Source organism: Maylandia zebra, linkage group LG15, assembly GCF_041146795.1.
Source record: "Maylandia zebra isolate NMK-2024a linkage group LG15, Mzebra_GT3a, whole genome shotgun sequence".
Lineage (NCBI taxonomy): Eukaryota > Metazoa > Chordata > Actinopteri > Cichliformes > Cichlidae > Maylandia > Maylandia zebra.
This window is the reverse complement of record NC_135181.1, coordinates 12,147,097-12,174,434: the sequence shown is the minus strand read 5'-3', so window position 1 is coordinate 12,174,434 and position 27,338 is coordinate 12,147,097. Positions and strand designations below refer to the sequence as shown.

Sequence of the window (27,338 nt, the reverse complement as noted above, 5' to 3'; positions counted from 1 at the left end):
TCAATATCAGCAAATGAAAAATACAGATTATTCTGTCTAATAAGAGCTTACCAACAATATAATGAGCATGCTCAGTACCAGTTACTGCGTATGGATATGAGAGTCAACGTAAAAGTTTAGAACTTGACTTCCTGCGAAGATTGGGAAGGGAAAATATAATTTCCTTCAGGGATCTATATAGTAAATACAGTTTCATTCATCTCATTTTACCTTAACGCCCTGACAGGAGGCCGTGGTGCAGTATGAGCAGTATGAACAGGAAGTGAAGAACCTCCAGAGATTAATTGAAGAAGCTCATCGGATCATTCAGGACCGGCCCGTTTCCACTAATAATATACAGGAACTTCAGGCTCAGATACACCACCACGAGGTATGAGGGTCTCCTTACTTTGTCATTTATCTGTTCGGTTTATTAGAACAGCAGTGTGTAGGTGATAAACATGTAACCCCCAAATCATCAACATTATCAATAAAATGCAGCTTTATGATTGTCTTATCCAAGGTTGTCAAAAATAAGGCCAGAATTGGCCCTGCAAAGATTCCCATCCGAATGGCTTTGGAAAATGTAAAGTAGAATAGAAATTTTGGCTTTTTAATATTTATATATTTCTCAGGGATTGTGTGGTTAAACTTCTGTACAGTGGTTTCACTGGCCCTCCCTACAAGATTTGCTCCTAGAACAACATTTTAGTCTTCTGCCGTAAACCAAATTGAGTGTGACTCTTAAAAAATTAGTTGATGCCTCAGACATTCAGACATTTCTATTGAGGTCAGTATTTTTAACATCAAAGAGTTAAGTGAAAGAAACAGAGAACTTGAGTCATTATGTTTCCTGTCCTATGTTTCAATGCACAGAGGCAAAAAGCAGAAGTTGTGGCACCAGTGAATGTATCATATATCTTAAATTAGCCTTAGGAAAGCCTGACTAAAATGACTCAAACTATAATTCTATCATTTCATTGCATCATTCAGTATAAGCAAAAGCTGCTTCTATAGAGCCCTGAAATTGTTGAGTAAATCTAGTGTGAGAACACAAATGTCAAAGTGGTTAGGTTGGACATGAATTGTTCTTTAATCTTCCAGCTCTTCAGTACAAATGCTTGTCTGTCTTATTACACCTGTTTGAGAATGGCACAGAGGTGTGTAGTCCAGGGAATTCACAGCATGCACATGTGCTTCCTTCTGTACGCTCCACCCAGGCAATTCCCTCAGCTAAACCAAACAGACAGGCCAGGCAGTCGACAATGCTCACATAAACACCTACAGTCAATTTAGACCAATCCTAACATGCATGTTTTTGGACTGTGGGAGTTAGATGCAAGTCAATCTGCACATTCAAACCCAAAACCTCCTTGCTGTCAGCCATCAAGGGACCCTGGTTAAAAATAAATGGTCAATTAATACCCCTTTCCATCATTCCCCCTAAATCCCAGTTTAAAAACATCTGATTTAATCTCCCTTTTAACATGATCAAAGCATGCATTTTCCCAAACAGCAATCCAGAGAAAATGTTGTGTGGTGCTTTTACAAGCCCAACTCACGCACATTCCTAGTTTTATCTGATGGTGCATGTAAATATAATCTGCATAGACAGATGCCAGAGTTAGATGGTTTTCACCTGAGCGATTTGAGCCTCTGCTGCAGTTTCACTTTGCTGAGTATGTTAGATCTCCCATGCCGAGAAGGAGATTGTGAAGGGGGAGTGCAGATGCAAAGACCTGCAGAGAAACATCGTGTCTCCCCACAGGCAACATTTTTTTCTTTTATTACGTTTTAATTTCTGCTGCACGGTTCAGGCAGATTTATATCTTACTCCAATGTTTGACTGCCTGGAAAATATTAACCCAGGTGTTGCAGATATTTGCAGATATTTTCTCAACCCTGTAATCACTTTTGTCGCAGCAGAGCAGCCTGGCATGCCAGCACTTTTATGTCTAAGTTAGATCTCTAAGCTCAGCAGAGAGTTGCAACTCCACTGTCCCCTTTAGTCACATGACCTGATTATCAGTGCAATGACCATCTGTGGGACAGAGGGTGAAAAGAGGGGTGGAGGAGGAAGGCAGAGATGGGCTGGCCCGCTGGCACATTAGCGTACTTGTAATTTGACACCGTTTCTGTCACTCTTCCTCCAGACGCCCTCCCTCTCTCCTTCAGCTCCCTTTTGTTAGAAGTAATCTGCCCAAGGGATTGGCTGAGAACGACAGTAGCAGGCAAGGGAGGGGGAGGGTACAGCTCGGTGAGATCACTTCCTGTTTTTCCTTGCCATTTGTGTATGTGTAGCAGAGGGAGTGTCTGAGGGATTTTGAAGTATTTCTGCTATGGTCTCTGCTTCAACCAAACATCCTGTCTTAGCTTCAGCGCTGATCTGAGTCACCCGCCTCTGTGCTGCTCCGATTGGCTCAGAGATACAGAGGAGAGAGAGAGTGAGAAAGACAGAGAGGAAAAAAGGAGAGTGAGGCGGTGCTATTCTCTTTCTACACTTACACCAAAGACAGCCAAAGAGAATGCGTCTGCTCCGCTTACTCCTCTCAGACCGGCACCACATTCAAGGCTGATCCAACTCAGCCACCCACTTTCACAGGATCCTATTTAAACAGGAACTATTGATCTTGTGGTGTGGACTCAGCCACACTCTCCTGATCCTGGGGGTGGTGTTTTCTGTTTGCTTGGAATGTTTTGACAGGAGTTAGCCCAGAAGATCCGTGGCTACCAGGAGCAGATCGCCTCGCTCCACTCCAAGTGCAAGATGCTGACGGTGAAGGCCAAACACGCCACTATGCTGCTGACGGTCAGCGAGGTGGAGGGCTTTTCAGACGGCATGGATGAACTGAGTGACGAGGAGCTTCCCAGCGCTGTGACAGACACCACCACAGCTGACGCCAAGCAGCTTCCAGCACACCCCTCTGTAGTCATGGTGAGTGGGAAAACCTCTGGTTTTTGGGGGGGATATACAGTCATAGACCTGTAGACATTACAAGGATGTGTGTGTATGTGTGCATAAGTTGTAGCATCTCTCCCTTTCTGCACATACCACTGACTGCCAAAGTGACTCCAAGGATCCCAGTGGGGCCTTTAAGGTTTCTATGTGCTTCATTTAACAAAACTCCAGTTAGGTTAGTTACCCTTGACTTATACCACATTAATGCATGTCTGATAATATCACTTAAGATTAGATTTTTTAGATCTGCAAACCTTTTCTTCTCCACTATTAAGGTCACGGTAACAGTTATGACTGTGCAGTTCATTTACAAGATAATAATGAGCCACACAGAAGTAGCTGAACAGCAGGCCTACGTAACAGCTGGATAAGGATACAGTGCTACGCAACATGTTTTAAACTAGTGGCATGAATATTTTTAGTCACCAATTATGTTTTAATTCAAAGTTCAAGTTCAAAGGTCGTTGGGGCGGGTGTAAAACCTTGCCTTTTAAAACAGCACCACTTCTTGCTGGTACACTTGCACCCAGGTGGGTTCTTCCCTTATGAAGATGTTTCCACACCTGCTCTGTGGATTTAGGCTCTTTCTTCGTGTAATCCTGGAGTCACTGATGTTGAGCTCAGGGCCCTGTGAGGGCATTGCCATCTGTTGCTGACTCCTTCTTCTTGTAGGTGAAAATAGTTCTTTATAAATCCGGCCGTGTGTGGGAAGTTTTTGTCCCACTACAGCAAAGAAGTAGTACTGTAAAAGGTTTTGAATAGGTTTTTTTTTTTTTTTATTAATTCTGTATGTTATTTAGGTTCCTCTGGTGTGTCACTGGTACCTTGTTTGTCACTTAATGTTAGCCTGAGCCTGTCTGTCGCCCTCATCTTAATCATTTATTTTTCATACAGTTAGCACTAGTAACCACCCCACATCCTTTCAGTCTGTTTCTGAATCAGGTTTCTGAGCCTTCCCGGTGTACTACTGTTGTTTGTGGTGTGTTTCGTCTCAGCAGGCCAGGAAACAGGATATTACTGCGTGTGTGTGTGTGTGTGTGTGTGTGTTTTTGTGTGTATGTTTAAACGTTGTCATTTTCCGTGTATGGTAACTGTCACGCATGGATTACTGATATTTTTAAAATTGCACGTTGTCATTGTTACAGCAGTGGTTTTACCAAGCGAACCTCACAATGTAAAACCAAACAGTTTCCCACACATACTGGTGTGCTAATGCTCTTAGTTGCCTTGCATTGCATCATAAAGCCCGCGAAACAGTCCTCCGAAGGTCCTGAGTCAGTAGACTAAGGTCTGCATCGCATTGCCAAAAAGCAGCCCAGTAGGGTTTGGCTCGCATTTCAGCTCTGCCTCTGCTGAAGCATGCAAGCACACTGACAACAGTGCTACTTCTAGGACAGCTGCTGCTGTATTCACCAGTCCCTGTCTCTGTTAGCTATCTCATGCTAACAGAGATGCTAGCCATGCTTTGTTCGAGTCTGAGCTTTGATACTGCTGGATTTTTCTGTCAGAGACCTTATTCTTACTGTCTGTAGGACTACTTTAACCTTTTCCTGTTGTATATGTGTGTACTAACTCTACAGCATGTATGGGTTCATGTGTGATGTGAGCAATCACTGTCTGTGTACATTGTGTGTGTGTGATTTCTCAGCTTCCTGGTGAGGGCCATTCCTTTATCCTGATGTATCCTGTAAAGAATCCAAGCAACTACTTCACTGCCAGTGGAATCTAATGTTTGTCCATTTGCTCACACAGCAAAGACTTTTACCTCTGCAATGCTCTTTAATGTTGTGTTACGGCAGAAGAATTTCAGTGAGGCATATCAGTGTCATTAATGTGAGCTAATGGGTCTCCTTTCTGTGTTATTTGATTACTCACTATGTAATTAATCAAGCAGTATGTGTTGCCACTTCAATCTGGCTAACCTGCACTTCCCCATTAATTTTTATGCTTTTTCTTCTTCTTCTCCCTCCTCATTTTTCCCTCTCTGTCTCCTCTCCCCTTTGATCTGGTTGTTTTCTTTTTTGGCTCCCCCTCCTTTTTTTCTTTCACCTGCTTCTTTTGATGTGTGCGTTTCATTTCTTTGCGGCGTGTATGTGTGGTCAGATGACAGCCGGCCGCTGCCACACACTCCTCTCCCCTGTGACAGAGGAGTCAGGGGAGGAGGGTACCAACAGCGAGGTCTCCTCTCCCCCTGCCTGCCGCTCCCCCTCTCCGGGGGCTAACGCTGAAGCTGCTCTTAACCAGGTATTGCAAATCCCACCCTGGAAAACTCCAAACCGACCAGTATTACCTGATGGTCTCAACTTCCCTATTGCCACTTTGTGTTTTGCACCTTTAAACGTTCAGTCATCACCATCATTGTTAGAAGATAACACTTTAATCTTTAAAGCTTCAAATGTTGCAAAATGCAAAAGCTAAAAAATATTGAATATGTGGCAAAATTTTGACGTAAGGTAAATACATCCCCTTCTCTTCACCATCACCACCATAACAAACCAACTTACCACCCTACAGTGACCACCCCACCATCATCACTGTTAACACAGTATGTTTGAGAGAGCTGGAGATTTGCTGCGCTTATTTTACCCGCTTTTCCTTTTTTTTTTTAAAAAAAATTGGCCTCCTGTTTGCATATTTACTTTGCTGATGGAAGTTTTGTTTGCCATTCCCATTTTTGTACACACAACTGAGGTGTCATCAAGTAGCTTTTTGTGCTGTCTGTGACCGCGAATGATGTAGAAGTGAAACAGAAACACTCGTTGTGCTGGGAGAAACAGCAAAGGTCAAATTTTTTATTTTAGCTGTAAAATCTAAAATGCTGTTTTAGTGGCCTGTTATGTGCCTCTACACTTAAATATTGAAAGAAAAAACAAGTTCAAAGACAGCTGGGAAATATGTGGGAATTTAAACTAACTGTTGCTGTGGGGGAAATGCAGCAGCAGATCTAAGTTAATCTGCCTTAGGATTGACCCATGCCCACTGTGTGGCAGGATATGATTATGGGGGCAGCCTAATTTTAAAATTAAAGAGAACTACTATTACTGTTAACTCATGACATATTGACTTCAGTTATATAATAGAATAAAAACAACCATGATCAGTGTGTTTCATACTGGGTCGAAAGCCAAAGGGTATAAATGTGTTTTAAGATGAGTTCTGAAAATGGACAATGTAGGTGACTGTTTAACATGTAAAGTCAATTTATGAGAATACATAGAACACATAAGAGACATATTTCATACAACAAATGTAATTATTTGAAATTCATCTTTTGCTATGTATAACGCACATAAATTCTCCTGTGCTAGAAAGGCGTTAATGTTGAACTTATATATGACATAAACTAAATGCTTCTCTCTTGTTGTGAGAGAGTAACATGAGAAAGGAGGGATTTTATTCTGTTCTCCCAGCAAGAACAGAAAGTAACGTCAGCTGTATCAGCAAGAGACACCCGACTCAAGGTCAACCAGTTTTATTTGCAATGTTGAATTGCATTTTAGTAGGTAAAGTAGTATCAAGTTATAACATTTTTTAAGCACGTCTGGGAAAAAAACATTTTAAAAGTAAGTTTTTGTAAAACTTTCAGATTCTTAGGCCAAGTGTGCCACTAGGCTTTTTATAGACTTTATGCTGTAAATGTAAGCCCAAAGGTTTCCCAAAGAACTATTCCCATCAATAGCGTACATCACTCTGACACACTAATGAAGCCCACACTTACTTTTTCCTCGTTTCACAGGGTCGAGGTACACTAAGCCGAGTACCTCTTCAGGAACTGTACGACCCATCTATGGAAAGCAGTGCTGCTAACTTGGATGACCTGCAGAGATCCTGGGAAACGCTAAAGAATGTGGTATGTCACATCTTCACTTTAATTCAACACATTTATTTATTTTTATTGTTTGTGTTACTGTTAGACAAACACAATAACAAACTCAGGATTAGTTTGTCTCCTAGCATACTGAGCGAGGCGCGAGTTGTCCCAAATTCCGGCCTGAAGCTTTAGTGACCTCAGACCGACACTGCCATGTCTGACAGCTTGACTTTGTCATCATATTTTCAGATCAGTGAGAAACAGAAGAGCTTATATGAGGCTCTGGAGCGGCAGCAACACTATCAGGAGTCCCTCCAATCTATTTCCATTAAGATGGAGTCCATCGAGGGGGCGCTGAATGAGGGCTTAGAGCCCAACAAGACTCCAGAGAGCCAGATGGCTGCACACCAGGTGAGAGCTGAGTGGGGGGGTGGTATTAGGGGAAATGTGCTCATGTGTGTTCTAAAGGGATAAAGGAACCATAATGTAGTGCAGATAAAGAGTGTAAAAGTAGTAGTGTAATACATGAAGTGTAATCTGTAAGGCTCATGGGAGACATCCTCACAAAGATGGTATAGACCAGCGAGCTCTTGGGAAACAGAGTACGACTCGGGGGTTTAATATTGCACGGGGCAAGGCAATGGTTGGACAGACTGCATGGCACTGTTCTTCGTTGCTATGCCAACATCACGGCTTTAAGAGAAACAGTTTGCTTTTGCAACACTACTGTCAAGAGGTTTCTGCACACCCTCTTTCACTGCTGGCACACCATCTTCTATTCAGCCTCTTCTTCTCATCCTTAATTAATTCCCATTGGCTCTTTTTTTCTTGTATATTCTCATTTTAATCCTCACACACGTCTTATTGCCGTTTATTCAGGCTTTGATGGATGAGATCCTGATGCTGCAGGATGAGATTGGTGAGCTACAGATGTGCTTCTCTGAGGAGCTGGCAGAGAGTGATGGGGATGCTGGGGAACAGCTGGCCCTGCAGTCTACTCTCACTGTACTGGGAGAAAGGATGGCCACCATTCGAATGAAGGCTTCGGGGAAACGGCAGCTGCTGGAGGTGATTTACCAAGACCTCATACTTTTTCTAGTTTATCATGTGCTTGTATATGTTATGTCTGCTCCTTATCTTTATAATTCTGGTGAGCTCACCTGAGAATTTAAGATATGCGTCGCATTGATCTCTACAGGAGAAACTAAGTGAACAACTGGAGGAGCAGCGACAGGAGCAGGCGCTGCAGCGATACCACAGCGAGGCCGAGGAGCTCGACAATTGGCTGCTCAGCACTCGCGCCACTCTCAGCTCTGCCCTTCAGCCCCAAAATGAAGACATGGACATGGAGGAGCAGCTCATCGACTGTCAGGTGAGAAGCCAAATCTGCTCTAAAGAAACAAAATTGGGGATGACAGCTTGTATGCTGCTGTGTTTTTATCAAAGGCTGAAGTATCTGGCTGCTTCACTGTCCTAGAAATGGTACTTTTTCTTGGACTCTCTGATCTTCATGCTTGCATTCACTTTCATTTCTATAGAAAAAAAAATGCATTGTTTTTGTGTTTTTGGAGTCTTTTTATGGAAAATTGATTCAATTGGGGAAGGTGCTAACAAACCATAACTGCACTTGAGCTTAATTAATTATATATATGTATATTTTTGCAATATTATCATATGTTTATAATTAACATCATATGAGCATTTGAATTTTACGGTACCACTGTGATTAAATAATTTAAAACTAAAATCTTAGTGTCCATTATTATTAAAGGTGTATATATATAAGTGATATATTCGTACTTAGAGTTTAAAAATAATTGTTTTTAACTTCTGTCTACATGTTGTCGTACTATATCAAATATCTCAAACATTTCATCCAATATTTCCTCCATCCTGTTGCCCTGGAGATCTTCAAGCTTTTCAATCTTTTAGTTTAAATTTATAATTCATGGTTCTTTCTTATTTGTCACCATTAGATACTCTGTCCTACTTGATTTGCCCCCTGGGAATTTTCTGCATGTCAGGCTCATGATTTAATTTTTGTGGGGAGGGGAGTTATTATGTTAAAAATACTGTCACATCTAACTCCCTGCTGTGTCAAACTCAATATTTTCTTGTGGGGATTTACGGCAGAGCCTAGATGCTAAAATATTCATGTTGCACATATTCTACATTCATATTACATGTGAGCTGTGAGATGTTTACATATTTGCCTTGTGATGCTCCATAATAGGCTTCTTAGAAGTTATAATACTCGCTCTGTCCCCCAGGCAGAGAGTCAGTGTTTTAAAGAGTGTGTCTGTAGCAGCTGGGAGACAGTAAGCTGATTAAACTGTAGTTCACATATGCTTTGTGTGGTCTGCACATATAAAGGTCTGGACCATGCTGAGCTTCATGTCCAGATTAAATAATGATAAAAAATTGTGTCTTAAAATTTCAGTTTTCTGGTTAATCGTCTTTTAAATGTGGTATGATATGCAGAGACCTTAGGAAAGTATTTTGTTGAACTTACTTAACCCACTCTGTTTATTTAAATGCCTGCACACCACAATGTAAGCAGCTTAAAAACTACTCACATATAATATGTCTTCAGTCTGTTCTCAATCGAATGCTTTCCTAACTTTAAACTTTGAGCTTTAATTGCGTCATCATAGCAGTTTCTATTATGTTGTTTACTCGGTATGTTCATCAAAAGAAAAAAACCTGCAAAACTTTGTAACAGGTGTTTGAGAATTTTAATTAAAATGCACTATGGAGGTTTTTGCAGAAGTGGAGATAAACCAGTTTCTTTGCCTGCCTCCTGAATGACAGAGTGACGCTACAAACTAAGGGATAAGAGGCGCACTGTATTGTTGTGGAAAATTCTCTGCACATGATCACCTCCCATCTCTACTGAGGGCCCTTCTTTCCCTGTGTGAAAGAAGAGAATACAAGCTTAGAGAATACAAACTACCGCCTCTCTTCACTTCATTACAATTGTTGGCCTTTTCAAGCTCTCTCTGGACTTTTAGTCTAAAAGGGAAGACTCTTTAAAACTGTTTCTATTAAGAAACTAATCTGGGAGCTGAGGAGAGCAGCTTAAACCTATGAGAAATGCTAATGCTTGATCAACTGTAATCCTGTTTTTTTAATAGAATATGCTGTATGAGATCGAACAGAAGGTGTCGTACCTATCAGAGCTATCCGTCCATAGCGAGAGCTTGTTGTTGGAGGGCCGGGCTGAAACCAAAGGCGAGGCGGAGCAGCTCACCCTGAAACTGCGCTCCCTCAAAGACAGCCTGCTAGAGCTGCAGCAGATGCTGCAGGACAAACAAGTTGACATACAGGTGAGATCAGCAGTCATATGTTATTTCTTTACTGTCTCAACATTCATGGCTGCATCAACCCTCCACACCCCAGTGTATTTTCACTTCCCAGCTTTCCTTCCTCCATGCTTCTTTGTCTTTTCTTTTGCTCTGCTGCATTATGTTGAATTGGCCTGCGACGTCAATGCTAGCATTGTGCAAAAAGTACTAAAGGCTAATTCATGCGCTTTCATAAAAGTCCACTGTTTTCCACTGTGAAACAGCAACAGCTGTGTGTCTCACAATGGCGCTTAGACAAAAGGATGCTGACTCATCAGATGTAAACACTAAATGTATTCGATCAGGTGCGTTTCTGAGGACACAACATGAAAGTTTCACTTTGCATTTTCGCTCCTGGTCTCCTTTAACATGCCCTTTTGGTTGTTCACATTAATCCTCAGATATTTAATCACTGTATAATAAATCAGAAGGCTAGTGAAGCTTTCTAGGTACATGCTTGCAGCAATCTCTGATGAATAAATATTAGTTCATCTTTACCATTCTCAAAATAATTTAATGATAAATATCATAGATATGTGTTAGGCTGTTGGGCATATTTATTTCTGCTTACTAAAAATTGGCTTAAAAATTGGCAGCTGTTAAATACTCTTATTCCAAAATTACATCTTATACCTAATGTCCATCTTTGTCCCAGGGTTCACTGCAAGAGCAGGAGGACAGTGAGCCAGATTCGTCTCTGTCCCAGAGTCCTAACGTTCAGGACTGGCTCTCTCAGGCCCGGTCAACACGCACGCAGCAGCAACACGACAACCTGCGTCGACAGAAGGTAAGAGGAAGCTCTTTTATACTCTAATATATATTTGAAAGACCTAAGCTGACTGTCTCATATGCAATTTGTAATTATTACTCCCCTTTTATTAGAATCCACTGCAAAAAGAAAGTGCATATTTCATATAGATAAAATCGAACACAAGTGTAATATATTTTGTAGGAGCTTCAGGAGCACGTCGCTGAACAGAGGAAGCTGCTCAAGTCTGTAGCCAGCGTTGGAGAGGAGTTACTCGGCCAACAAACCACACCCAATGGGGACAGGTATTTTATCAAAGATCTTGAAAAATAATTTCCGTCCTTAAAACATGTAAAAATTGTGAGTATTTTGTTTTTTCCAGTCGGGATTTTGACCACGACACAGCTTTTGCGTTGCCTTGCTCTCTAATGACGTCCTCTCCTTCCTGCAGTGAGGTGTCTGTGCCTGGTGGAGTGCTGCTGGAGAATGAGACCTTGTCTCCTCTGGAGCAGTTGAGACAGAGATGGGAAAACCTAAATAATGATCAGAACACAAAGCTGCAGCTCTCCTTGAACTCCCTGGAGCAAGACCAGCTTAGCCCGGTATACATGCCAGAAACTGTGCATTTTTATTTTATGCATTAAATGGTTTTAAAAATCTTTAAATAAATGTGCTTACTAGAAGCTAGAAGTTTGTGTTCATACTGTTTCTTCCACTGATGAAATTTCACACTTGTATTGTTATGCATGCTGCCAGTGTGACCTTGAGCTTTCTCATATTTCGTTCTTTGTGTGCAGGTCCTCCACCGGTCCCGTCTGTCCAGTCCCAGCGTGGTGTTCAGAGGTGAGGCTACCAGCCAGGACTCTTGCTCTCCTAGAGCTTCGTTTGAGGCCTGCAGCCAGACTTTAGAAAGAATCACAGAGGAGGTGAAGCAAACATTTTCTCATGTTAATCTCTCTTTTGTGTTTCTCAAAATAAAAAATGTTTTTAACCAGTAATACAAAACTATTTTTAGTCATGCCTTTCAAAATATCAAGTGCATAATCTTTTTGCCCCTCACAGGCAGCGGGCAGTGAGAGTAAGCTTGCAGCATCTTTAGGGGGGGCAACAATCCAGCAGGACCTGTATGCTGCAGTATCAGCTGCCTCGTCCTGGTTAGATGCTGCTGAGAATCAGCTGCTCGCTGGTCCTGTGCTGCTCTCTGAGGACACAGAGACACAGCTCACACATTTGGAGGTAGGAGAAGACAAACAGCAATAAAGATGTTAAATAGTCTGACATATAAATCGCAGCAGGAGGAAAAGTACTAGCTGTTCTCGAGCATTAACAAAAAGCTTTTGTCTTACTTGAGTTCAAGGTTTTAATATAAAATAATACTAACTGAGTTTGGCTCCCCTGTATAGGGTTTGAATAAACAGCTGAAGGAGATGACCAGAGAAGTGAAAAATTGCAGAGATCTGCTGGGTGGTGGATTGGACAGGCTGTGTGGAGGTGAAGAGCGAGCTCTGATGGAAGACACGCTAGAGGGCCTGCAGGAGAGGATGGGCCTGCTGGACTCTGCATTGGAACAGCACTGTGACGCCATGAGGGACAGGCTGCAGGAACATTCAGCTTTCCAGGTGTTAAAGCTGAATAGTTTTACTGGAAACTTGGGTTGTGAAGCATCTTGTTGATGTTACAACATCATTGTTCTTATTCCCCGACTTTGTTTGTGTTATTTTTGCCAGAATGAACTGCGGTTGCTGTTCACAGCCCTGACTGAAAGCAAACACCAGTTGCTACATAAGATGGCCGGAACTGCAGACAGACCTGCATCCAAACAGATAGAGGTATGTATGCGCACCAGCAGCAAATACACAAGAATTAGATGCATATTTAAGATGCAGATTTAATATGCTAAAGGGAGTTTTTACAAACAGATTTTATAGTAAATATGTTGCATTTTCTACAGACATTATCAGAAGTGGAAGACAGCCTGAAGGAATTTGAGCAGAAAGTTACTGAGCTGAAGACGAAAGCAGAGGGACTCCAATCAGACTCATCATCCAATCAGGAGCTACTCAAACTACAAGTAATACTTTCATTCTGTTACACTGTGATCATAATGCTCCAGCACTGTAACAGGGACTGTGTCACATATTAATTTGTCTTTTTAGGATGCATACGAGGAGTTGGTGCTCATGGTGGGCTCCAGACGGAGTAGTTTGAACCATGGTTTGTCTCTGAAGGCTCAGTATGAAGCTGCACTGCACGACCTTAATGACCTGGTGGACACCGCTCAGGACAAGATGGCTGCTGACCAAAAGATGACAGTGGCTTCAGTCATAGAGGTTCAGATGTTACTAGACAAACACAAAGTAAGGAGGGGGCTTTGATTTTGTAACTTTTTAATTGGTTTTAGTTATCTTTTCTACTGTACAATCGGATTTAAAATGTTGTTTTTTTTCTTTTTAATACAGGAGTTTTTCCAGGGTCTGGAATGCCATATGATACTCACCCAGACATTTTTCAGTAAAGTGTCTGGTTTGGTGTCTCAGAGGGAAAGTCAAACCCTGGAAGAGACCATGGCTTTAGCCCACAGTGTGCTCAAACAGGCCCATAGAAGAGGAGTGGAGCTGGAGGGGATTCTGGAGGTAGGAATAATAATGAGCTATTGGTTAAAAGTAACTGCAGTCTTATTCAGTTTAATCCCAAAGAGCAGTGGTTTGTGGTTTAGAAAATGAAAATAAATAGCATACACTTTCCTTTCGCTCTCACAGTCATGGAGCAGACTCGTGGAGGACTATCAGGCTCTGTGCAGACAGCTGGAGGCGGTGGAGTGTAGCATCCCCACTGTGGGTCTGGTAGAGGAAACGGAAGAGAGGCTAACCGAAAGGATCAGCCTCTACCAGGTGAATGTCTTTGCACACTTTACAGAAAGCTGTAGTCAGATATGCTTTTTTAAATAAACTGATTATTTATCTGTTCCATCCTCTTTCTTAAAGCGACTTAAAGCCAGCCTGACTGAGCACCAGCCCCAACTCTATCAGGTACTAGAGGAGGGCAAGAAGCTTTTTCTGTCTGTTGGTTGCTCAGACTTGGAGAACCAGCTGACACAGCTGGGAGAGCACTGGCTCTCCTCCACCACTAAGGTCAACAAGGAGCTGCACCGCCTTGATTCGACACTCAAACACTGGACCAGGTAAGGGTCTGTGGTTACAGTCCTCGCTCTTGGTCTCTCAGCAACCCTGTTTGTGACACTTAGAGCCTGAATGATGTTGAAAGTATCCTCTAAGTCTGTGTGTTTGTAAATCTCAGGTACCAGAGTGAGTCAGCAGAGCTGAGCCACTGGCTGCAGTCGGCCCTGGACAGACTGGAGTTCTGGACGACCCAGTCGGTGACCGTTCCTCAGGAGCTGGAGACTGTCAGAGACCACCTCTGTGCCTTCCTGGTTAGTTGTGGTTTTATTAGGGCTGTCAACATTAACTCAGGTCCTCCATCCTGACAGCAGTCAAACTGTTTAATACCAACACCCTGTTTAAAAATACATGCATATACATTATTACTCCCACTGTAATTTATGTACATATAAAAAAAATCTGTGCATTTTACTGTAAATAGTGACCATTTTTACATACTATAGTGTTTGGGGGGGGGGGGTTGTACACTATTTGTCTTATTTTTATTTTTCTGATGTATCTCTATTTTACTTTTTCTTCCCATCCCTTGTGCTGCTGTAAAAAGAACAATTAATAATGCTTATGTCTACATCAGCAGCAAAAATGTGTCACACACCTATTAATGACGTAAAGTTAACAAATGTGTGAAATCCAACTCCTGTTTTTCTCTTTCTTGTAGGAGTTTTCCAAAGAGGTGGACGCTAAGTCGTCTTTGCGCTCGTCAGTGCTGAGCACAGGTAACCAGCTTCTGAGACTAAAAAGGGTGGACACGGCTGGCCTGAGGACAGCGCTGGGCCAAGTCGACACTCAGTGGGCTGAGCTGCTGACTCGTATCCCTGTAGTACAAGAGAAGCTCCACCAGGTTTGAGAAAAGCAGCTGTTACAAAGTCAATATTTATCATAACTTTTTGGACATCTCTAACTCCTTTCTTCTTTCTCCTTTCCTCAGCTGCAGATGGAGAAGTTAGCATCACGGCATGCCATCACAGAGCTGATGAGCTGGATCTCGCTCATGGAGAACATCATAGAGGAAGATCAGGACAAGATCATGGCAGCTGTGGGCTCAGCGGTGGTACAGGACTACTTGCAGAAGTATAAGGTACAAAGGTTTTCATGCCACCGGTCCTTGGATTGATATTTTTGCTCCCCATCATCTGTCTCATGATGCGTCTTCTTAATTTCACAGGGCTTTCGTATAGATCTGACGTGTAAGCAGCTGACTGTGGACTTTGTAAACCAGTCAGTGCTGCAGATCAGCAGTCAGGATGTGGAGGGAAAGCGCAGTGACAAAACGGACTTTGCTGAGAAGCTAGGAGCTATGAACAGAAGATGGCAGATACTGCAGGGGCTCATTGCGGAAAAGGTAGCCCTCAACGTGTACTTAAAAGCTGCTCTTCACCATTTTCGAGTCACTTAACCATTCCACAATGTTCTGTATTTTAGATTCAGCTTTTAGAAGGACTTGTGGAAGGTTGGTTGGAGCATGAAAATGGAGTTCAAGCACTGAAAACCTGGCTCACAGTACAGGAGGAGAAATTGAAGAAGAGACAGAGGATAGAGGATGTAGCATCGGTGCAGAGTGCACTCAAAGACTGTCAGGTAGGACCACACTCACGCAAAAATCTGTTTGTTTGGTTTTGTTTTTGTTCTTTAAATAATGAGCTTAAAATAAATAAAGTTGTTTTCACAGGAGTTGGAAGAATTAGTGAAGGAAAAAGAGAAGGATCTAGAGAAAGCGGAGGAACGAGGAAATGCTCTCATCCAGGATAAGAAAGGAGCAGCTTGCTGTGTTGTAAAGGAAACTCTTAAAGGACTAAACCAGTCCTGGGCTCATTTGGACCACATGGTGAGCTTCTCACATCTCTGATGTCACTTTTAGATGGTTTCTGAATTTTCCCACACTTACGTATTTCGTCTCCCACTTTTCCTATCAGATAAGTCAGATGAAAGTGAGCCTGCGGTCGGTGCTGGAGCAGTGGACGTTGTACCGGCGAGCTTCAGAGGAGATAAATGGCTACCTGATGGAGGGGCGTTATTCTGTGTCCAGGCTACGTCTCCTTAATGGGTCTCTGGAGGCCGTGCAGCAGCAGGTGGAGAGTCTAGAGGTGAGAAGTGCAGAAAATAAACCGCACGCTGTTATTTGTGGCTAGTTTTTATTCATTGTGGGTACCTGTGCCATTTAGAGCCTTCAGGAGGAGATGGATAAACAGGAAAGTAGTTTGAGGAAGTTTGGCTCCATAACTCACCAGCTGCTAACGGAGTGCCACCCGTCGGTGGCGGAAACGCTCAACAAAGCTCTCCGGGACGTCAACATCAGGTAACAAACAACTCATCTCTGAGTGACTTCAGTCTTAAATATCAACTATACCCTCAGTTGATTTCAGAATATAACACTTTTTAAAATTTTCTCCCTCAGGTGGAATCTTCTGCTAGAGCAGATCTCAGAGCAGCTAAGGACCAGTAAGTCCTTGCTCGGACTGTGGCAGCGCTACAGGTCACTGTACAGCCAGTGCGTGACTGCAGTCCACAAACAGGAAGAACGTGCTGATCGACTTCTGAGGAGCGCCACTGACAGGGAGATAACTGAAGACGAAAGCAGTGCCTGGATTAAGGACTGCAATGTAAGCAGAGATGAGACACTGGAGCACGACATGTTAAACATTCTCTTCTGTAGTTATCGTCCAATGCCTGAGCTTAGCATTAGGTTAATACTGCATCCACATATTCTGTGGCTTAGAATATATCAGAGGATTCCTCCTGCTATCCCTCAATCTCCTTTCTGAGGAATTTGGGAATAAGCTCCTAAACTGCTTGTCAGCTCACTGTGACGGCTCACAAAGCTTCTATCAGCACTGCAGAATACCACCCTGTCCTTTTGTCCGCTTGAATGTAGATTCATGACACAACTAACAAAAGCCTTTTCAAAGGAGACTGCAAAGGGAAAGACAGGCCCCTGATTTACACTACAGGGGTCTCCCCCGGTGTCATGCTGGGTTTGTAGGACCGTACTGGGGCATGTCTAGAGACACACAGTCTTAATACTGTAAGCTGACTGTTTTTATTTTTTACTGCGGATCACTGATGCAAACCACTGCCAGACAAAGTTAAGAATTCAGAGCTGCTTACACTCTGTTTAAGAGTTTCTTCACTTTTATTGCTCACTCAAACTTGTTGTAGTCAGTGGCAAATGATACTTTAGTTTCCAAAAATTCCAATCCTTACAAATACCACAAATAAAAACCCAACACATTACCAGTTTTGGTTATAAATTCTTGTATGCCTGATGTGTGTGTGCAGGCATTCAGTGATTCCTAGCTTCTTTCTCTCTCTTCCTGAAAATTATTCCTGAATTATTGCAGGATTGCCTTTGTGACCAAGACGCGGTGCAGCAGTCCCTCCAGCAGCTGCAAGCACTGGGAGAACAACTGAGGAGCCAAGTCGACTCCTCCTCTGCGGCATCCCTTCAGTCCGACCATTTGTCGCTCACTCATCGCCTAGCAGCACTAGAGCACGCCCTGCACAGGCAACAGGATGTATTGCAGGTAGGGTTGTGGGAACTAGAAGAAAAAAGACACCTTAAAGAAAGGTATGCGATTGGTAATCCATTGAGTTTGTATTTACACGGTATCACCTGTCTGTCTCTAGTGTGGATCTGTGACGTGTGGGGTTTTCAGAGAGCAGCTAGACAAGCTGATCTGCATGGCTGAGGAGGCTGAGGAAGTGTTGAAGGATTCGGACCCAGTGGGTTCACCCGACCTTAATGTGGTCCAGACGCGTATAGAAAAACTCAAGGTATTAAGAATGGTCCACATTAGAAGATTTGTTTTTAATGTGTTATTTAACATTATATTTTTATGTGTCACGTGTCCTCTAACTTACATAATACTTTTCCAGGGTCACCTGTTGAAGCTGAGCAGTCTATCTCCAGACTTGGAACGTGTTAATGAGATGGTGTACAGAATACCAGTCAGTGACAGAGACATTAAACGGCTTCAAAGTCTCAACAGAGCCTGGGCCACTCACTCTGCTCACCTCACCGAGAGGTTCAGGTACCAAAAATCCCCCTTTGGTTGCCTCAGGAAGGGACTCCAATTTAAACTTCTGCCAAATCAAACTACCTGCTGTGGGGGATCCTTTTTTATACAGTACAACTTCAGTGGGAAACCCCTAACATGGCTGAGCTCATCAGTGTCTTACTGAAAGCATTTTGGCATTTGTCTTTTTAGGTTCATGCTTCTTTGATATGAACTCTGATACATACAAAATATTTGCCACTGGGCATAAAATACAAGGGGTCAGAACTTCATTCTTACAGCATGGCAGACGGATACAAGTGTGCTAGAGTGTTTTTTCTCATGTTATTGCATTCTGGGCATTCTGAGACATGTGACACGTGCATGCTGTTTAAAGTGATCTGTAAATGTAGAACCAACCTGATGAGTTTGCTCTCAAAAGTGACCAGAGCGAGCATTTAGACATGACGCCAACCAGTTCAAACAAAGTCATATTATCGAAAGGAGTGCATGTTTGAAGGGGACGTAACAAACATGGGCGAAGTCTTTTTATTCAGACTGTTGAACTTGAGATGTTTATACTGTCTGACTTCACAGTTAGTCATTTATTAAGTGTTTATTTAAGTCTTTAACTAGTCACTTAGTCATTATTAAATAAGTGGCTGACCTGGAAAACATCTGAAATCCATAATAATGTTGATTCATGGAACAAAAGGTCCCAAAAGTCATACACTTTTAATAAAGAAGCTGATAAAAAGGAAACGATGCTACACTGACACTGATAGAGATGTGTCCTTCACTTATGCTAGATTACAACCTGCCATATCATAAAAAATCAATAGAAAACTGTAAATGTTTGATGAATTTAATAGTAGAAACATGCAGAGTTGTGACTACACAGTGCTATAGTGATCTTCTTTGTGGTGATGTAAATGTCTCTAATGAGGGCTCTATTCGTCTCCAGTAAACTGCAGTCGGTGTTGCTCCAGCAGCAGAGTTTCCTTGAGAAGTGTGAGGCCTGGATGGATTTCCTGACTCAGACTGAGAAGAAGCTAGGTGCTGAGATCTCAGGCAACTACCAGAGTCTGCTGGAGCAACAGAGAGACCATGAGGTCAGTGGTTGTCTGTATATATCAGCTTATTTGTGTTACATTAAAGGATTGCTGCTATGCTGTTTAGTGTTTTCTTTGATTGCGTGCAGTGTTTTATTGATTCATATGTGTGCATGTGCAGTTGTTCCAGGCAGAAATGTTCAGCAGACAGCAGATTCTTTACTCCATCATAAGTGACGGGCATCGTTTGTTGGACCAAGGACAAGTTGATAAGAGGTAAAAGCACGCAGACAATTGCTAAATCTCTTTAGGAGTTTCAGGGAAATTAAGGCCAGAGGGACGCTAACACGCTTTTCTTTCTCTTGCCATGCTAACAGTTACGACTTCAGTGTAAAATTGGCTTTGCTGAGCAATCAGTGGCAAGGTGTGGTGAGGCGGGCACAACAGCGGCGAGGCATCATCGATAGTCTGGTTCGGCAGTGGCAGAACTACCGGGAGATGGCAGAGAAGCTGCTCCGATGGCTACAGGAAGTGACCCGTGATCCAGATGTGCATCAGCCAGGAGAACCAGTGGCTCTGCAGCAGGCCAGAAACCTGCTAGATCAGATACAGGTAAGCTTCAGCAAGACATTTACAGCCTCATTACTTAAATCTTCTCTTTTGCTTTTTATACTAACTTTGTACTGATATTTTAAAATTTTCTTTTGAAATCTGTAAAAAAAAAAAAAAAAGACTGTAAAAACAAACTTTATAGCCTGAGCCTTTCACTCTTCAAACTGCAAAGCTTAATTGAGCACTAAATTAACCTAAAAACATCAAAATCCTGATCTGATAACAAAACTCTCTGCCTCATGTCTGCTTCTTCAGCTGAGGGAGCGAGTGCTTCAGCGGCAGCAAGGAGGCTACATCCTCACCGTAGAGGCCGGCAGGAGTCTGCTGCTGTCAGCGGACGCCAAGGCGGAGTCCACACTGCAGACTGAGCTGATGGAGATTCAGGAGAGGTGGAGGCATGCCCACCATCGCCTGGACCAGCAGAGGAGGCAGCTGCAGGGCTTACTGAAGGTCAGACGCCAGCTTCGAGAATAACTAATCTTCATAAAGTATACTTTTCTTTTCCTGCTCTCGTGATTGCTAGCACCATCTGGTTCATGTTTTCCTGAGTGTTATTGTTACAGTGATTTTACAGCAGTTAGTTTTTTACAACGTCAAGTCTTTCTTGTACGTAGGCTAAGCCATGTTTCCCACATACTGCAGTGTAGAAAGGTGCTGTGAAGGGTGCTGAAGGGCATTGGCCCGTCTGAGCCTTTATTGAGCATGCCCAGTTGTACATATAGGACAGTGGAGCCAGGTTGTCACATTAATTATGCAGCGTTGCACCTTAAGGCCTGAAAAGAAGCGAAGTGCAGAGATGGAGCACTCTTCTGTCCTTATATAAATAGCTGAGCCTCTCTGCTCACACACTCAGGCTCAAGCACCACAAAATGGCACCAAGATTTAAAAAAAAAAAAAGTGCCAGCCCAGGGCAAACACAGACACACACATACAGGCACGCACACAGACTGCAGACACTGCAGTGAGCTGTAATGATTTGAACCCAGCGAGGTGGATTTTAGAAGCTGTGATAGTGCCCTGTTTAAAACGGGACTAAGTGACGCAGTTTAAAGACACATCCGGGGTTTTGGCTCTTTCATTGAAGGTCTTCGTCATACACTCTTTCCCCTGTGATCTGTGTTGTCTTCCCTGGTTTGCTCTTAATCAGCTGCTGTAGCATTTCTAGTCTTGTTTTGGCTCTTCTCTTACTGTGACTCTTGCTTCAGGTATGCTGCCTTTCTCCACTGCTTACCAAATACTGTAATGTTTTATCCTAAACTGGACTGCTGTTTAGTCTCTAAAAATAGCTGTAATCCACGTCCTCTGGAGCAGAACCTCCCTGTTTTTTGTTAGAGAGCTGTTTATGCTGTATCACTCTTTCTCGAGCTGCTACTTGAGAGCTTCAGAGCTAAGTTGGCCATTTGTAAGTGATGGGGTCTGACTTCAGCCTTGTGATGTGTGTCCTTGTTAGTCTGTAATTGTGTATTCTGCATTTTACTGCTTGCGATGCCATTGCTATGGCTGCAAGAAGAACACACAGCAACTTCCCTGCAAATGGGAAGGTCTGCAGTTGGTGTGTGTGTGTTATGTGTGTGTCGGGGGGGGGGGGGTGTTTTCTGCTCTAATTCTTACTGTGCGTGTGCTTGCATAGAACTGGGAGCGATGTGAGAAGGGCATAGATGTGTCTTTGGAGAAGCTGAGGGCCTTCAAGAGAAAGCTGTCTGTGCCTCTGCCTGACCACCATGAGGAGCTGCACTCAGAGCAAATCAGATGCAAGGTGAGGAGAATATGATACTTTCTCTCTTTCTCGCACACACATACACACTCTTTTAAATATTCTTCATTTTTCTGTTTTAGCTTAATGCTTTACTGAAAGTGTTGATATGTAGATTCTCTCCACTCTCCATCCTACTGGCTGTTTCTCATCAGTCACATCCCCCCTCTCTCTCTCTGTCTAAACATTCACACATCAACAAACTCGGGCATGTCCTCTCGTTACCTCTTTAATCTATCTGCGGGGATAAACGGACAAACAGACGGAGCAGGAACAAAAAAAAGAAAAAAGAAACAGAAAAAACGCCCTTTTCTATCAGTCTGCTGTCTGATTGCGTGACCTTGTGTGCGGTAGTCAGGGTAGCTTTATTCTCCTTTGACATGTCATTTACGAAACTTTTTTTTGTTTTGTTTTGTTGTTTTTTTTAAGTGACCCTTTATCAATTTAAATACTTTTTTAATTTGACCCAGGCCCTATCTTTCTTTTTTTTTCTTTTTTCTTTTACTTCATCTCCACCCAATAGTGTATGCAGTCATGTTTCATGCATCACACGTCCTCGGCTGCTCCTCGGGGGAGGAGGTGGAGGAGGAGGAGGACCGTGTGAGTAGCTGCACATAGAATCAGCTGAGGAGAAAGGGGGTGGGGAAAGAGAACGGGAGAGAGAGAGAGAGAGGGTGCGTGCGCATGAGACAGAGAGAGAGCATCCCTGTGTGTGTGTGTGTGTGTGTGTGTGTGTGTGTGTGTGTGCGTGCTTCCTTTTTGTGTGTGTGAGTTGCGTAATGGAGACATGCTCTGGGTCTGCAAATGATTACAGCACAGCAAAACCGTCACAATGACGGAGGAGGAGATGCAAGGTTGGATGCCTCTGTTACCTTATCTGCTATTAGCCTTGAATGTAGCTGTTTTTTGCATTGAATATAATGCGCTGCTGTTATTTTAGGGATTTACAGTAAACCAATGTCGAATCATAGCATTTGGCACCGCGCCTTCCTCTAACATTCATTGTCACTTTGCTGTTTTGCATTTTCTTAGTGTTTCGGGGGATGCAGGTGCTGCAGCTCAGCTTCAGCAGGCATGCTCTGTGGTTTTTCCTGCTTTAATCAACCCTCTCGACATGCTCTCTCCTGTCTTTGCATTTGAACGTGGGGACTGCTTGCCTTGCTTCTTTTTTCCTACTTAATTTCTCGTTGTCATGGATGCAGGAGCTGGAGAGCAGCGTGGAGGGCTGGACCGATGACCTTACTTCCTTATTCCTGCTGAGAGACTCTTTGGAGGGCGTGGTGAGTGCTGATGACATCACAGTTCTACAAGAACGCCTCCAGCTGCTACAGCGCCAGTGGGAGGAGGTCTGCCACCAGGTACATCCACGCAAACACACACATTGTTGTGTCTGCCATTTTTTTGTGTCTTTTTTTTTAAGGACTTTGCTCCAGTCTGGTTTCTGTTTTTAAAATCCTATTAATTTCTATTTAATTCATCTTCCACCAGTTATATTCTTTCTCTTGATATGCTCACTTTTGATACTGCTTTTGTCACATATTCTCACTCTCACCCCTTCTCTTGTCCCTGTCTCCACCCGTGTCCCCTCAGCTTTCCCTGCGCAGGCAGCAGGTGAGCGAGAAGTTGAATGAGTGGGCTGTGTTCAATGAGAAGAATAAGGAACTGTGTGAGTGGCTCACACAGATGGAGAGCAAAGTCTCTCAGAATGGGGACATCAGTATCGATGAGATGATTGAAAAGCTGCGCAAGGTAATTTCAAAACAGTCTAATGCACTTGTAAAGAAACTACTAAAGAGTATGCTTTGATACAGAAGTATCGAGTACAGACAAATGAAAGAGTTGAGTCTGGCTTGTTTTGAAGTCTGAAAATGGCCAGTCTTGACTTACTAAAATACAGCTAAACTACAGCACTGAACCGCTGTAGTCCTCACTGTGTTAACCTCATGTATGTTTGCACACCAGGACTACCAGGAGGAGATCAGTGTCGCTCAGGAGAACAAGCAGCAGCTGCAGGTTATGGGTGAGCGTCTGGCCAGGGCCAGCCAAGACAGCAAGGCGACGGAAATCCAGCACAAACTCAACAAAGTCAGCGAGCGCTGGCAACACCTGCTGGATCTCATTGCAGCCAGGTGGGTGTACGAGACTTGAAAGGAAGGGTCCATGTCCAAATCACAAAGTTAAATAGTAAAGGTTTCCCAAGCTGTCTTAAAGTTTGAACAGTTTTCAGTGTCAGGACAATACCAGGACATTATGTTGAATTAAATGTTTTTTAATGCTGATAAGAAGCAGGCCGGATTTACTAAATGGGGCAAACTAGCATGTGAGTACAGTCCCTAAATAGCACCCATAGGTGTGGTTAGTTTTATTGGTGATTTATAGAAGTTGTGCTGTTGTCATTTCAATATCAATTGCAAAAAAAGACATGCTTTTTTTTTTTAAAATATCAGTGCAATTAGTAAATTGCAAAAGTGTTACAAATGTTAGTAAATCAGTTTGCATGATTTATATGTTCTCCTTCCTATATTTTGCCCCTAAAAAAAGGAAGTCCTAAAAATACATGCAACAGGATCAGTTCCCATTGCTTTCACTCAAGCTTGTCATGTGTTTTTTGTGTAAATACCAAAAGTACAGTTTTTATGCCAAAACCCAGTTTAATGCTGTGGTAAATCTGGCCCCTAGTGGGAACAAGGAGGTACTAGTTGAACTGGAGCCTGTGGGGAATTAATTTTCCCACAGTGCTGCTGAGGAATTTCCTTACCAGCATCAGTGGGGCATTCATTTAGTGAAGCTGAGAGAGAGGTCACATTCCTCATCACTCCTCCACTATGTTTCAGTGCTGATATGAAAGGTACTAAAAAATGCACGCTGAAACTAGAACTGTAAGCAACGTAGGATTAGTGAATTGAAAGTGACCTGGCCCAAACTTTGCCTCTAGCTGCCCCGGTCTGCTGTCTTCCGGCAGTTCCCCTCTGGGACTGTACTGGGGGAGGGAGGAAAAGGAGAACTCTTTCTAACCTCACACAGACAGCTGCAGACTCTTTGTTTCTTATATCCTTCCTTTGCTAAAACAAAACACGAAGAGTGACCTTGTTCCTCTCACAGACTGAGCAGAATGTGTTGTAAGTTAACATTTTCATAGTCTTTGGATTTTGTCTTTTCAGTGGAAGCCATGTTTTATTACTATTGTCCTATTGTCCATCGAGTTGCGTGTACAAGCGCAAAGTTTACAGTCCTTACTGCCGTTCACACTCCCTCTGTGTGTCTGATATTCCAGCACAGTCCAGCTCTGCAGCACATGCCTCTGACTATAAGTCTCTTTTTAGAAACAGCAGCACTTGTCACTCCACTCGCACTTGAGCACACACACACATATCTGTTGGAGCTTCTCTTTTTTTAACCTTGGAGAGCAACAGTTGATAAGTCACAGTTGTGCCACCCTGCCACTACCTGCTGGCCCTCCCACTCTGTACACACAGAGTTGAGAGAAAGTCCCATGTGCTGCTCAGAGACGAAACAGAGCGTTTGGACTGACACTTCCTAAGGTTAAGATTGTCTTTAGGAATCCCGCACCCCCATGGTTTTGGATTTGGGTACGGATAATATGGAAGGATGCACGAGCGAGGAGGATTTGCTGGATTGCGACTGCGATGTCAGCAGGCAGGATGACCTTAAGAATTTATATTGCAATTTATATTTTATATTTATATTTTTTTTCAAAAATGTTGTTTTCTCTTGTAAATCATATGCATTATGTTGCATTTTTGACATACTCCTGCTACCGTTTGTAGAAGTGCATATAAATAATATTTTAATTAGGTCATTAGTGCCTAATATAGAGGTTTTTGTTGCCCCAAGTATTTTAGCTTCATGAGTGCACATCTGGTTTAATTTGTGCTAATAATATTTTTTAAGTCTTAGCTACTTGGTATTTTTCAGGAGGAGGCTAAAAACAAAAAGACAGTTGTGTGTTGGTGTTCATGTGAGAGCAGCATCATTTGTTGGCTCACATCTTATCTGGGCCGAATGGAAGCAGTGAAGCTGTGCAAACACATACAAAAAGCAAGTTAAACAAATGTTTACCTATTTGAATTATTTGCAGTCTGTCATTGATGAGGGTTACTTGTAAAGCTCTTCACTTTATTTCCCTGTGATGTAAAAAGTCAAGCTGTTTTATCCTATAGTATTTCAAGTGTGACGGTAGGTTTAGGAAGTGGAGATGTGGTGTGCAACTGATATCATGCAGCACCCCATGCAAAGCAAAATCCAGCTGCAGGTTGCATACCCCAGTGCAGCCAGTCGTGTAATGATGGACTTTATATGAGGTGGAGGAGACTTGCTAAATGCATCTATTTTTAGAACATTATGGGCCTCGGTATGTTTATGCAACAATGAGCGGCCGCTCGTTCTTACTGCGTCCGTGTGGTGACATACAGACAGGGTTGCATTGCTTTGCAGGGCGAGGTGCTGAATGTTGCACTTGCTGAACAAAACTTGTAGTTGGATGCCACCTAATAAACAGCACTAGATTGCAGGGGTCAGTGTTTGAAAATGTCTGGAACTTACAGATCCAAAATGGTCCCCAGCTGTCATATGGGCTTCGAATCTGCTCACATGTGAAATAACACTCGATTTAGTCTATTATGCTAAGGTTGGTTAGTTCCTTCTTTAAAGCCTGCTTGTGTAATTTACCACCATATTCCTTTATATTCAGTTTTTTTAAATTATTTATATTATATGCTGTCACCCACCTGAGCAAACCGTTAGATTTCCCTTATTTACAGTTTACAGTCGTACCAGTACTGACACTGACTTCTTCTCTGACTTTGTTCCAGGGTGAAGAAGCTGAGGGAAACCCTGGTGGCGGTACAGCAGTTGGATAAAAACATGAGCAGCCTTCGGTCATGGCTCGCTCACATTGAGACCGAGCTGTCCAAGCCCATCGTCTACACCACCTGTGATGACCAGGAGATTCAGAGGAAGCTCAACCAACAGCAGGTGGGAACCAGACACACACGCGTAAATTTTACTAGGCTAATTTACTGATGTGTTCACGGGCCTTTTAGGTAATAAAAAAAACAGAATAAAGAAAACAAGTGCTCATCCTTTGTTTGAATTTACAGAACTTGGCCAGCATGTGGTAGGCATTGGTCATCCAAACCTACAGTGCAATGCTCAGATGTATAAGCACCTTTGCAAACACATAGAAGCAGATATGTATAATGTGTGTCTTTTTCTGCAAAGACTTAATTATAGCAGGACCGTATGACTCAAAGCAAGTTGGTGGAAAATGACACAGAAGCACATGAGGAAATCAAAGCATGACTCTAGCTGTTTGTTTACGTTCAGTGCTCTGTAGGTGTCAATAGACTTCCTCCTGCCAAGACGCTTCTCTAAATCTGGTCTGGATTCTGGGACCCCACTAACCTCGTTCCTCTTCCAGAGACGTACTTATCTTACACATGGATTTACTGTAGTTTGCCTGGAGGGCTGATTCTTATCTGAATGAATTTATGGTGCCAGAGGAGCTTGCTTTCTCTCAGAAAACTTTATGGGATGGGTCCTGAAAATCAAGTAATTATTCTGAATGTTCTCCAGGAGCTGCAAAGGGACATAGAGAAACACAGCACAGGCGTGGCGTCGGTGCTGAACCTGTGCGAAGTCCTGCTGCACGACTGCGATGCTTGCTCGACTGAGACTGAGTGCGACTCCATCCAGCAGGCCACCAGAGGGCTGGACCGACGCTGGAGGAACATCTGCGCCATGTCCATGGAGAGGAGGCTCAAGTCAGTGCATCTTCTGCCTAATTTGCAACAAGATTCTGCACTGGTGTTGAAATTCAAACAAATCCTCAATCAGCTTCAGAATCATGACAATTTGCTATCACCTCTGATACAAGTAATACAGTGACA

At 42.9% G+C, this 27,338-nt stretch overlaps 1 protein-coding gene across 7 annotated transcripts in view; it reads left to right on the top strand.

Moving 5' to 3' along the window:
* The window catches only part of syne1a (spectrin repeat containing, nuclear envelope 1a), a 132,468-nt gene that overhangs the window by 96,269 nt on the left and 8,861 nt on the right, over window positions 1-27,338 (top strand). For 5 of the 7 annotated variants that reach the window (XM_076873894.1, XM_076873895.1, XM_023155438.3 and 2 more), the window contains 42 exons: window positions 227-370; window positions 2,684-2,914; window positions 5,042-5,182; window positions 6,675-6,788; window positions 6,999-7,160; window positions 7,629-7,817; window positions 7,948-8,121; window positions 9,884-10,075; window positions 10,749-10,880; window positions 11,046-11,146; window positions 11,293-11,443; window positions 11,639-11,767; window positions 11,904-12,077; window positions 12,245-12,460; window positions 12,569-12,670; window positions 12,793-12,912; window positions 12,998-13,198; window positions 13,301-13,474; window positions 13,601-13,732; window positions 13,826-14,022; window positions 14,139-14,271; window positions 14,679-14,861; window positions 14,949-15,098; window positions 15,186-15,362; window positions 15,443-15,598; window positions 15,690-15,845; window positions 15,934-16,104; window positions 16,183-16,316; window positions 16,416-16,620; window positions 17,359-17,541; window positions 17,645-17,791; window positions 17,894-18,048; window positions 18,977-19,124; window positions 19,246-19,340; window positions 19,442-19,676; window positions 19,932-20,126; window positions 21,307-21,432; window positions 22,632-22,787; window positions 23,020-23,178; window positions 23,392-23,558; window positions 26,262-26,424; window positions 27,025-27,212. In XM_076873894.1, the coding sequence (XP_076730009.1) occupies window positions 227-370; window positions 2,684-2,914; window positions 5,042-5,182; window positions 6,675-6,788; window positions 6,999-7,160; window positions 7,629-7,817; window positions 7,948-8,121; window positions 9,884-10,075; window positions 10,749-10,880; window positions 11,046-11,146; window positions 11,293-11,443; window positions 11,639-11,767; window positions 11,904-12,077; window positions 12,245-12,460; window positions 12,569-12,670; window positions 12,793-12,912; window positions 12,998-13,198; window positions 13,301-13,474; window positions 13,601-13,732; window positions 13,826-14,022; window positions 14,139-14,271; window positions 14,679-14,861; window positions 14,949-15,098; window positions 15,186-15,362; window positions 15,443-15,598; window positions 15,690-15,845; window positions 15,934-16,104; window positions 16,183-16,316; window positions 16,416-16,620; window positions 17,359-17,541; window positions 17,645-17,791; window positions 17,894-18,048; window positions 18,977-19,124; window positions 19,246-19,340; window positions 19,442-19,676; window positions 19,932-20,126; window positions 21,307-21,432; window positions 22,632-22,787; window positions 23,020-23,178; window positions 23,392-23,558; window positions 26,262-26,424; window positions 27,025-27,212 (6,758 nt within the window). Of the gene's footprint in view, window positions 1-226; window positions 371-2,683; window positions 2,915-5,041; window positions 5,183-6,674; window positions 6,789-6,998; window positions 7,161-7,628; window positions 7,818-7,947; window positions 8,122-9,883; window positions 10,076-10,748; window positions 10,881-11,045; window positions 11,147-11,292; window positions 11,444-11,638; window positions 11,768-11,903; window positions 12,078-12,244; window positions 12,461-12,568; window positions 12,671-12,792; window positions 12,913-12,997; window positions 13,199-13,300; window positions 13,475-13,600; window positions 13,733-13,825; window positions 14,023-14,138; window positions 14,272-14,678; window positions 14,862-14,948; window positions 15,099-15,185; window positions 15,363-15,442; window positions 15,599-15,689; window positions 15,846-15,933; window positions 16,105-16,182; window positions 16,317-16,415; window positions 16,621-17,358; window positions 17,542-17,644; window positions 17,792-17,893; window positions 18,049-18,976; window positions 19,125-19,245; window positions 19,341-19,441; window positions 19,677-19,931; window positions 20,127-21,306; window positions 21,433-22,631; window positions 22,788-23,019; window positions 23,179-23,391; window positions 23,559-24,861; window positions 25,087-26,261; window positions 26,425-27,024; window positions 27,213-27,338 lie in introns of those variants that run through there. The other 2 variants (XM_076873896.1, XM_023155441.3) reach the window with 2 other exon arrangements.